At 33.9% G+C, this 12903-nt stretch overlaps 1 protein-coding gene across 2 annotated transcripts; it reads right to left on the bottom strand.

The window, feature by feature from the left end:
• On the bottom strand, nt 1-12312 carry LOC149798046 (heat shock 70 kDa protein 12A-like). Of its 2 annotated transcripts, none has more exons than XM_089963135.1 (2): nt 12204-12312; nt 1-2057 (listed from the first exon to the last, which is right to left on the bottom strand). In XM_089963135.1, exons 1-2 carry the CDS (start codon nt 12258-12260, stop codon nt 1623-1625), a joined length of 492 nt encoding a protein of 163 aa, XP_089819261.1. In that variant the 5' UTR covers nt 12261-12312; the 3' UTR covers nt 1-1622. The 2 variants fall into 2 exon arrangements, with proteins under 2 accessions (XP_089819261.1, XP_089819262.1); XM_089963136.1 differs by lacking the exon at nt 12204-12312 and adding an exon at nt 6392-7054.
• Between the last annotated feature and the right edge of the window lie 591 nt (nt 12313-12903).

Below are 12903 nucleotides of genomic sequence, written 5' to 3'. Positions count from 1 at the left end.
TATGTTATAATATGCAATACAAGTGAATAAAAATGAACAGCTTCGAATAACTCTCAATCGGAATATAACTTGACACAATAATTTCAACCAAGTTTCCTCAACGCTTTATACAAGTTTTTTTTTTTTAAATGGGTCAAATTTTTACGTTTTGGATCCTATTTCTTTGTATAACCTTAAACAGCTGCCACATGTTAGATCCGAAGTCTTTTATAGTTTGTTTGATACATTTATACAACCATGTGCAGGGTAACATTCTAATTCCATGACGAAGAAGAGACACGGTCGTGCTGTTCTTATATTAACTATAGTGTCTTAAATACATCCTAAGTGGTAATTGTCCCTTTAAAATGAGTGCCGATACCTAAAGTGGTTCGTATAATATACCCAAATCAGACGTGATGTCTACTATTGTTATTTTAGAAACACAAGTGATTGTGGAGATAAAAACCTGTATTTGTAGATCTACTGGCAAGGCGTGTATTATACAATCATGCTGGAAATTTATTTATGGAAAAACATAAGTATTGTTCAATCACAAGAGAAGAGCATTACTTAGCAAAAAACAATTACACACACATAAAATAAGCAATACAGGAAGAACAAATATATCCTATTACAAAAGTGCTGCACATAATCATTTCTATATCGTGAAGAACAACACATTCGGGGTTTATTCCTTCATTAATCAAACTTTTACAAAGTGGTGGGATGGAGTTGTTAGGAGCAATGTATCTTTCTTGCTATGTATAAGTCACTCACATATATGTACAGTCCAAAATAAAGAACAATGAAGAGAAAAGTAAGATAGCTTGTGACAGAAATCTAGCTCAGTTCATATATGGTTGTGAAAAATAGAAAAAATAAAAACAACAGACCATCTCTCTCTCTCTCTCTCTCTCTCTCTCTCTCTCTCTCTCTATATATATATATATATATATATATATATATATATATATATATATATATATGACATATGTGAATACATTTACAATTTAGATCATATATTCAACTTGTATATATGTCAATTTGTTTTTATCCAAGAAAATCCATCTGCCAGTTCGTTCTTCTCTCGCGTTAACTACAATTTCATTTCCAAGGAATGACATGGAAAAAAGGATGCTGCTTTGATCTTATAGAACACTATTGTCTAGAATATCGATAGTCACCCTTCCATGCTTCACACACCCTTTTTCTGTCACGTAGATAGGCGAAGTTTTAGTTGATGTAGATATACTGAGATCTACAGATGTTTGATTTTCCCTAACCGGAGTGTATGATTATTCTTATGTCGTCTCATCTAATGAAATAGTCTGGCCATCTTCGACATACATTGAAAAAAGATCTGTACAGTACGGTCGATCATGATATTCAGTCTGCTTCCTTACATCCTGTATTATATCATCAAATATGTGAGACGTTCCAACACCGATGGTGTATTTGCTGACACGCTGTGGAATTGAAAAAGGGCTGTGACCGAAAACAACAGCTCCCTTAATGACTATCGGGCCTGCTTCGTGTGGTACGATGACTTGACTTCCGGGAAGTTAGACTTAATGGCGCCTTGAAGCATCTTTGGCTCTGAAAAAGCACAGACCATTATAATACTTGAGATACCCCGAATTCTACTGTCTTACATCATCTCTTTCACATGGAAAACTGTTTTGAATGGCGTCGGAGAAGAGATTTTGCATCACCGAAACATCTACGCGAAGGTTTTCACCTGCCAGAACGATCTTCTCGGGGTATCTAGTTTGCTTGATCGCATTTTCTTCATTTTCAAAAATCTCTTTCAACCATGATGGGAGACAAATTGTGCCTCTATTATTGTTTTCTGGAGTAACATCTCTCTTCTTTACCTCAAAGTCTCTAAATATGTCAATGTAATCTTCTTTCGCTCTGGAAGCGCTGAGAAACCAGGTTCCCAACAAGGCTAATGATGAGTTGCTTGAAGGCCTCATCAACTTTAGTCCCTCCCCAGGCCCCACCAATAGCTTTGTAAAGATCTTTAAGCTTTCCTCCAGGTAGCACTTCATGGACGGTAATATCGACAGTTCCACCTAAAGAAATACAGCGTATATATTTAAAATCAAATAAAATCAAAACAAGATACCATGTTGTCACGTGTTTAGGCTCGAATAAACAGTAACACAAGAATAGTGAAAACATCAAGCTTTGAATAAATACAATAATTTTGTTTCCGGAAAAAAATCAGTAAAAATGAAAAAATGTGAAAGACGTCGACGTATGTTGACATCTGTAGTGTTGAAGTCTATAGTTCCTTGTAGATACAAGAATTATCACTCCGGTTTTGGAAAGCTGAATAATTTTTTTTTTATAAGAACTGTCTTTGATTAAGAATCACACATGTATTTTCCAGCTCAAAAAGACTTAAACCTTTTTCAATCCATGTAATTTGAAATAACTCGAAACAGCACAACATAAAACATCTAGTGTAACAGCCAACTTCTGCTGAGAATAATTCTCCAAAACAAAGGTTATATCGTCTTCTGAAACGTGAAAAGGGGTCTGGTGATCATCTTCTGCAAGCTCGTAGAAATTAGGTACTCGTTAAAGATCACGTCAACCCAGTGTGGCCCTGACAAAAACCAATCATTTTACTCTAAGAAATAAAAAGTTAAACAAAATTGTTTACATCTTAAAGACTAAGTCCCATCATGACCTCGACAACAACCAATCATTGTAAAATAAAAATAGAAACTGTTTACGTGGTTGCTACATATTTTGAATCAATGTCATGATTTTGATCAACACCTGGTGTTTATAAAACAAATACTCTAGGTCAGACTATTTTCTGAAAAAGTATCATCTCAAGAGAATAAATGTACATTACAATTGCATGTAATACAAAATTAAATTTTTTTAAAACTGACAAACAATTAAATTGAAATAAATATATATTAAATCAGATATAAGTAAATCTAATATACATACAAATGTTGAGTAATGTATGTCTCAAAATACATGTTTAAAATGCTGCCATTATGTAAAGATAATGTGATATTTTGGATCAGTTTTCCTGTCAGATGTGTCATAATCAACGATGCTCTCGTAGTTGGTGCCCTTGCTTAATTATCTGATACAGTTACAGTGATCATAACATTTTATGTTTCATTTCCTTGACCAAGCAGCTTCTCGTGTTTGATGACGGTACTAGAATATTGAAGATTGTCCTGTTTATAAAAGCGCTAAACCCCTTACACCAACATATATGAGAAGAATGATATTTTAAAATGACTGCAATTAACTGCTTCCAGCATCTAGCACCAAGTACTTGGAGCCAGTCTTAAATGACGCCATTGCACTTCCGTCATTCATTTTTTCCACTGGAAGAAGGTGGCAAAACGTAGATTCTGTTTCGGTTCAAGTGCGATTCTAAGATGTTTGCTCTTAATTCCTGCCTGATAAAAGAGTTGTATAAAGGTTTTGATTCAAATGTTATAAATCATCAATTACAATGCAATGCTTCATGGCGTTCACTACAACTCCACTCTACTAGAGAAGAGACAGGAAGATTTAAATTAAGTATTTTAGCCTTCGACCTGCAAAGGAAATAAAGCTTCTCTTTCCGAGGATGCTTACACATAGTGCCATATACTCAAGTGAGATAGGCTACTGATTCTATAGATTGATACAACTGTATCACTCTACCACTTGCATGATAAATACTCTATAATTTATTAGTCAACACATTTTGCATTTTAGTATTTTAACAGTGATATGAAAGAGGCAAAGCATGGTAAACAAACGCCGCTGATTTATTTTCTCTTGACGACTAGTGTATGTGTACTGACCAAGAGTGACACAATGACGATTTTTTTTGTCGATGGTACGTGCGCGATCTTAGCGTGTGCAGATTGATTTATAATACTTTGAAGAGAATATATATATTAATTTTCTGTCTATGAATATTGATTTATATTACATAAAAATAATTACTGATAGACTGATTTAAAACTAAGTTAACTTTATTACATATTAATAGAATAAAGACCAGCATCAGTCTAGATAGTGATACCCATGTCACACAATCTCGGCGGTTGTTATTAATTATTAGCAGAACCTTGTGGCAATTTAAGATCAGTTATTTGAAAGCAAACTTTGTTTGTGTCATTCTCTAAAATCTTACTAATTAGTATTGAATTGTATCGAAATGCTTGAATATTATACTACACATGCACACAAATAGTTACAATAATCTCGCTTTTGTTGTGAAGGCGAATTAAATAAATTCCATTCAAATTTCTATATGTACAACAGTATGCTTTGCTGTTGTCCTATTCATAATCTTGGTTAATTTAGATATATGAAAACACCATTATGACTTGTGGTTTCGGTGCATTTAGGTTTGAAAGATCCATTTTCTAATCATGCTGATTTTACGACACAAGAATAGTAGTGTTGTTTCACAAACGGGTAGCTGGCAGATTCGCATTCTCTTCAAATAATTAATTTTATTGTTTTCTTCAGCTTTTCAATTCATTTGCTTTTTGTACGCAAAAATATACTTACATGCAAAGTAAACTGTCGTTGATAAATGCAAAGCACGAATGTATCATCTATCCGTGGTAATAGTATTAGTAGCAGTGGTAGTAATAGTGGTGGTAGTAGTAGTGGTGGTAGTAGTAGTGGTAGTGGGAGTAGTACTTGTATAGTGTATTATCATTTTCCCATGCAACATCATCTTAAGTGACTGAATAAGTACCATTTCTTATATCCAGAGTTGTTTTCCTTTGATGTTAAATCTGCGTATTTAGTTTCAAATTCATATCCAAAAACTTCCAGTCTTGCCATTTGGTTTGATCAAAACTGATGTAGGGGTCATCAACGAAATGTGTTGTCCACCAATCCACTGCCTGCCACTGATTTTTTTAGGATCTGCATCATACTCATGCTTAAACGAGAACGCCCTCCTGACTAGGTTGTTTCGAAATCTACTGCAACCACCACAAGGCTACTGCTTGATGTATACAGATATATTTGTATTGATTTGCTCTTGTGGAAAGGGTTAAAGGCCTAATGCAGTATCACATACACAATCATCAGCAGCACATTCTGCCGCTGCTGCAGTCATAAATAATATCATCACCATTAATAATAATAATAATAATAATAATAATAATAATAATAATAATAATAATGATAATAATAATAATAATAATAATATTATAGATAATGATAATAATAATAATAATAATAATAATAATAATATTATCATCATTATTATTATTATTATTATTATTATTATTATTATCCTTGTTTAAGTTCACATTTCAAGATTAGATACAAATGATTGCGATCAGCATTCAAAAATTAAACGAATTGCAAACACATTTTTTGGAGATAAGAAAACAAAACGTTGAATCGTATGACAATGCAACAATCAGGAGTGGTAAAGTAAATGAAACGACACAAAGTTCCAATACTCAGTGTGTGGCACTCTTTGAGGTACTTATATAAACTGTACATTTCGTTACTTATAGATGAACTCCAAAGATAATATCCTTTTTATATTTGCTTGTACATTCTCTTTCATTTTGTATGACTGTACGTGAATCTGTATCATTTAGTAGCAGCTTTAATTTGTCACCAAATTTCGATTTCAATTCGTGGTACACAAATGTGTACTCCAGCAATTTACTGAACTCGAATAAGATGAAGTATCCTTATATCGGTTTTACAAGTGTGATATTTTGTTTCATGTTCACTAGTACCAATTCCCAAACCAAAACTTGTAAGCCTAATGTAGTGTAATCTGGGAATATTTTGATCCTTGGCTCGATACGCAGTTTTGAGCATGGTTTCTGGTCGAACGGTTTGGTGAATTGTCTTTAGCATGATGATATAAAAATGAATGTTTCGTTAGTAAACTACATAATATGCCTTGTCATAAAGTGTGCACAGACGTTCGGCACATTATAAACCTTTTCCTTATAATCCTCTATTATTTGCTTTTGTAACAGTGACAGTTTTATTGTATTGACTGAAAGCATACGCGACGTTTTGTTACTATCTTCGTGTGATTCTAAACATATGAGAATATTCATATTATTTTAAAAAATACATTTTTTGTAATTATAGATGAAGGTTTTATCTTTAACTTACTTTAAATATTTTACATAAAAATGGTATTTTATTTTTTTAAAGGTGCAGCCTTGTATTGAAATGTATTTAAAAAGACTGATTTTACAAGGGTTAATCCTTTAAAAATAAAATGCTTTAGAACAGGCGTAACTTAAGAAATGAATTTGTAACTTTTACGTTAAATAGGGGCATATTTGAATTGTAGATTAGGTTACAAGCTTAGATTTACATACGTGTTTCGTTTTGCTTCGACACTTTAGTTTTAAAGTCTATATAAAGTAATTATTACCATTTCTGTGTTTATTCAGCACACTTATTGATATATGATATCTGTAAAAGAAAAGAAATATCATCTAATTAACATAATAAGAAAAATATATTTTCAGTAATGTATGCCTTGAATACCTCTCAATGTATTTTTAGCTTTGTCAACAACAACAATACCTGTGAAAATGGATTAAATAATCATTACATGACACACATTAAATTAGATAAGTTGTGAGTGACTCAAAACGTTTATAAACATAAGAAATCGGGGTAGTAGATTTTTACAATTACTGTATCCAATCGGAACCGAGAGATTCAAATCTAGGGTGGAGTCTCAATAAGCGATTTGTTCAGTCCACCTCCATTTTCAGTTAGTAAAAAAATATGGACGTTGGCAAGAGTAGATCATAGAGACATTTTGAGAAACTATACTGTGCTCCGAGGGCCGAAGTTCTGTGCGCGTTAAAAGGCGGGAAAGGAATTCTAGGGAAATTCTCATTCTGGATTGAGAACGAATGCCTCTTGAGGTAACACATCTTCCCTTGAATTTGTCTCACTTTCATAAATTGGTGCTGTAAGATTGACATGGTATTATGTACATTTCATTTGTTATAAATGGGATCTTTAATGTATAGCGAATTACTAACATGAAAAACTAACGTATGTAGATTGTTTGATTGGACAATTTACTATGTTACACGGTAATGCATAAATTAATTTATATGTAATTTGTATTAGAACTTGTACTTGCTTATTAGTATATGAATATATATATATATATATATATATATATATATATATATATATATATATATATATATATATATATATATATATATATATACTTTGTGAATTATGTAGAGTTAATCACGGTTGGACATACATTTAGGTATCTGTATATTTTATGTGTCGTTTATATAGTAAATGTGCATGATTGCTGTTGAAGATGATAGTTTACTGTATCGAGAAGTTAACAATTATGATGTATCAGAATTCGTTGATATTATAGTTATTGTTATGTCACAATTATTGTAGAACCAAGCATGTATGGAATATTTAGTTTTGAGTGCGTGAATTGACAAGATAATTTATTTGCCATTATTGTGATGAAACGTCTGTGAGAGAGTGATTAATTCTCCTGATATTAGAGCAAGGAGACCGTATTATACGTCCCTTCTAATTCCACAGCAAGCTTTCCAGGTAGGAACGACAGGGGGCACTAGAAGATCGGAGAGAAGAAAGACACGTTGAGAACACGTGGGAAGTCTATTGTGACCTGAGCAGTTTGGGTGGAGGCGTAGTGCCGAAAGGAAGAGAGTTCCGAAAGTACAAGGAGACCACGGTGTCGAAGGTACGGGAATTACCAAAAGAGAGACACGAGAGGCGGAAAATGAGTAACAGAATCAACACCGAAGGGAAACATACTCTTTAAAGACTTTAATTTCACATGAGGATAGCTGATGGCAACTGTGTACAGGTCATTCTTTACATTTGTCGAAAGAATTACGGTTGTGAAATTGTCGATGAAATCGTTGAATAAGTTAATATTTTATTAAACTGTTATACCTTTTCACTTTGGGTCTTTTATACACTTAGACCGTAGTCAGTTAGTGACTGAGGGCTCGGAGCTATTTTAATTTTAATTGTCCACCTTCTACGCCCGTGACAGTCCTACACTTTCCATTGTGTCCGAATCCTAATAAATTATATGTTAATCTAAACTACTTTCAAAGATCAACTCACAGTGAGATTCTTGACATAACTTATCCAGCATTGTTTTGAGAGACTTAACTGTAAATAAAGAATTTTGTGATGGGTAACATATTTCACTTCCGGAGCAACATCCATGCCTAATTATTCATTTTGAACTGTCGCTGTACATACAGACAAATATACCATAATGTTAAAACTCTAGACAATAATCAATATGCCTAAATCTAACTCTTGCAGCAAGAAAATGAGAGTGGGAAAAAATGATGTAAAATTTGATTGGGACTACATTCGAGGGTACTGAACCGGAAGTAATAATTCTTATCCGAGTCCATATGTTCTGTTTGTCTGAATGTAATATGGCGGTGCTCGACAGGGCTTTTGGGTAATTGCTATCAAGGTGAATTGGTAAATTGTCCTATTGGGTGACGCAGGTTGGTTGCATAGCATTATTCATATGGCTGTCTTACTCAAATATGTCAACTGTTTGGCAAACATTTACGCAAGAGTTAAGAGGTCCGTGGTGTCGGGTGTTTGGGTCCATGAAAGTATAAACAATCTATGTATAATCAACATGTAGGTCACGTGCTCTAGCCGTCCAAGTGTCGTTGGAAGATTTAAATGATTACTGCACCCAACCGTAATTTTGTTCAACTAATAATTGTACAATGGACCTAGTTAAAAAGCAACATAATCATATGAACATAGATCACTGATACAAACTTGGGTATATACACAAAAGTGACTCCTCGTTTTGAAAAGCACTATAAACCGACATTCACAACGTGAACGTAACTCATACGAATTATTCTTAAAATGTACGACTATATACGAAACAAGGATTCATAGAGACATTGGAAAAACATTGAAATAAGATTTCACTGGCAAATTCTCGGTCAGTCTAATAAGATAACTAGCCAAGGTGGTTCGAATAGATTATGTTTTTTTTTTTTGCGAAGAAATTTTCTGAGAACAAAAGCTAAAGAGTTTTTGCTTGCGAAAGTAGCGGAGATGGTCAAAATGCATACACAGAGTGTTATCACAACCTATTCCCTACCCTCATCTCAGACTTTGGAATTTCCTTTAATACTAGTCAAAAGCGTCATGTATGCTCATTTACACATTTTAAATTAAATACAAATTGTTCTTTTAAAATTTGACACTAATTTTCTTTTAACAAAGTCTATTCAATCTTGATTATTGCTTGCTATGCACCTTAACTGTCATCAAGAAACTTCCAGACGAAATTGCATCGATCGCTATGGTGTCACCCATTACTGAAATAGTCGGTTTTGAATGACTACCTGACCTGTGTTACTTTTATTATAAATGTGATCAGTTCAGTTTGGACAATGGCATATGGGTTTGGTGATAAGGTAGTTAGTTCAGAATGTTAGGACATACGAATAACACGTTCATAGTGTTCAATTGCAAAAATATTTTTGCGACTGAATTTAGCTTTAAACATAAAGACTGTGTATATTATATAAATTAGGCCGATAAATCAGCCCTTCACCCGTGATGATATTGATTTTCGGGTGGGGCTGCTATCACCTATTCATTAAAAGGTGCAATTATCTGCATTCAAATTTGGCTGCACACATCGATGTATATTTTATTCACTTACCGGTATTTCTCGTGGTTGTGCAGCTACCGTCGGCTGAATGGTTCTTTTGATGACATATAGATTATATTTCCTGAGTAAATCATCTGTTTGGTAACTTGTAAATCCACATGGAATAGCACAACCATCTGTCCTGTGGCCATTTTGAATTTCGCGCTTGATATGGCTGTTACCAATTACTGGTATATGTCTAAAGTGTACGCGGTTTTTTCCGGAATGATTTGCATGCAGCGAAATTGCATATTTTAATGAACAGGTGGCATCATGCCTACAACATCGTCCACTAGTATCAACACAGATTTGTGGGGTTGATTTATCTGACTCAATATAAATTTACGCGCTTTAGTTATAGCCAATAAGGACAAAATATCAAACCAAGCGAAAATCTTAAGTGGGAGCAGTGCGGCATTTTAAGTTTATGCGTTGAGGTAAAAATAAAATCAAGTATTTGATAAACATGTTGGTATGTTTCATAAGAGAAAGTCATTGAAGATAATATTTCCCATGCTAAAGATGTCTCAGAAACGATAAGGAAAGAGGTAAATATATTGACACTTAATGCTTAGAGCCTAGCGAGGCAGCTGTAAAGTATCCTTTATATAAAGCTTTGGTATGATTCGGCCGAGGATCCAATCCGCAACCTCCTGCATCAAAGGCGGACGCTCTAACCACTAGGCCACCCGAGCGGTTGATTGACTCTTTGTAATATCAAACTTATCCAAAAGGAAAAGCGACAAGTGATATTCCTCCAAATGTAAAAACAGTTATTCACACTGTCACCAAATATTGGTAAAATATATCACAGCTGCTGAAATAATTGATCATTTCATAATGTGTGGCAATTTCTTAGCGAAAAGGTTAACTTTTTCTTTTTGACTAAATAGAACATGTATCAAACTCTATACGAATAAATGTCGATTAATTTTTATTATGAATGATATAACGCATATCAAAGAGATATATCGAATGAGTAGCTGATCTACATTCAATCGCAGAGGCGGCATCGCTAAAAAGATTTGCTTCAAATGTTCTATTTATAGGCTTATATATATATATATATATATATATATATATATATATATATATATATATATATATATATATATTCTATTTTAGGTACACCAACGTCGACCTTCAGTCAAGTGTTGACTTGCCGGACGGCAAACAATTAAATCTTGAAAACGTTATTACCTGTCCCCTTTCTTACAAAGGCGTTGTTGTACCTGGATATGTGAGCTAAGTTAATGCAGTTATATCCTACAACAAAGAACAGGGATGTAAATTATGTTTTCAGAAACGAACGATATCTTATCCATGGTACAGTGATATTTTTTAAATTTAAATTTGCATTAGACCACATAATTTCAAGGCTTCTGGAAATATTGTTTTTGAAAAAGGGATTGAAACAACACAACGACGATTGCAGCATTGCATAAAATCATAAAGGTAGTAAAACACTTTAGCACAGAGGTACACAGTATGGAGTGAAAGCTTTTCAATCATTATCTTTGAAAGAGATCTGATTCATACAGACCTCTTCCACCTTAGTGCCAATATGGCGACGAATAAACTGATTGGTCCAGGTATGGTAGTGATTCATAATTCTTACGAAGAAGAGCACTGTGGAAACAGTAATAGCGGAGTCCAACGCATGGAGCATACGATGCAAGGAACCAAATTATAGTCGGCCGGTAAGATTGTTGGGGGTGGTATTTGACTTAAACTACCCACGTGATACAAATAAACACCCAAAACATTTCAACGAGGAAGTAGGTTACTGTAGAAAATATGTGTGCTATATCAATTTTGTTTGTGGTACACAATGATAATACAACTTTTGTTTCTCTAACTTCCCATTTGAATCCAAATCTTGGATTAATATTCTCGTCTGTCTGGAGTTTCATTATAGTCGCAATCGTTTGTTTATAAACTCTTTTCGTTCCAAATGAGCACCGCGGGAGCAGTGAATAGCGGAGTACAACGCAGGGAGCATACGAAACAGGGAACCAGAATATGATGAGAGCGTGTGTGTTTGTGTGTGTGTGTGGGGTGTGTGTGTGTGTGGGTGTGTGTGTTTGTGTGTGTGTGTACTTAGTCTTTGTACGTAATGCAAATAAACATCCCTGACATTTCAACCAGGAAGTAGATTAGTCTAAACAAATTGTGCTCTATTTCAATCTTGTTTGTGGTATATCGTGATACAACTTTTTTCTTCAAACTTCCTATCGGAATCAAAATCTAGCAATACTATACCATTCCATCTAGGGTTTCCTTACAGTTACATTCGTATATAAACTCGTATACTTGCAATGTCCTCGTTTAATAAATGTTAACAACATAGCATTACGTCATATACCATGTGTCACATGTGTGGTATTCGGATAAGGATATAAAAACTGGCATGCAAAAAGGAGTAACTTAAACATCATTCAAAATTAAATGTTTAAATGAGTTTCTGTAAACAGAGTCATACATGAGTCTTAAGTTATAAAATATTTACCTTTCTGACCAGGCAGAACGCTTCAACATGATAGCAGAACAAGTTACCAGTAAACATGTAGTTCCTGGTATTGAATTTAAAAATGCCCTTTCCAAGAAAAACACGGGGGCTGGATATTGAATTTAATAATACCCTTTCCAAGTAAAGCACGGGGACTAGAGTGCAGGGCTTACTCTATAGACCACTTTACGGTAAGCAAGCAAAATCGTACATAACCACGAAACTAACGAAAGAAAACTGTTTGGTAAAAAGAGTGTAAAATGAAAAGATGAAATTAGCCTATTAATCATAATTGGGCATAATAAGCATGATCGTTCCTTTTTTGTGTTGCGAATTTCTTTCGTATCGCACATAAGAGTTAGTAAAGGTTTAGATGTTACAGTGTTGTTCAAAACATTTATTATGTTGCTTAATATTTTTAATATATTTATGAAAGGAGATTTATGAGGCGCATTAGACATTTTCCTGTCAGCTAAATGCTATATTATTATTATTATTATTATTATTATCAGTAGTATCAATATTTGCTACTCTCATGGCACTGTGCAAGGTATAATCTTGAACCAAGCAGTGTCAAGTTCTTAGCCTATGGACACACTACGGTAGCCGAGACGGGTCACTCTAGGGAGAATCAAAACGCACTTTGCTAGTCACAAGGTCCAATTTGGATATTTATTATTTGAACCAAGTTGCCTGATTC

The sequence above is a fragment of the Sinohyriopsis cumingii genome, chromosome 6 (genome assembly GCF_028554795.1).
Source record: "Sinohyriopsis cumingii isolate HCF-2022 chromosome 6, ASM2855479v2, whole genome shotgun sequence".
Lineage (NCBI taxonomy): Eukaryota > Metazoa > Mollusca > Bivalvia > Unionida > Unionidae > Sinohyriopsis > Sinohyriopsis cumingii.
The sequence above is the reverse complement of the archived record's forward strand: the minus strand, read 5'-3'. Positions and strand labels throughout refer to the sequence as shown.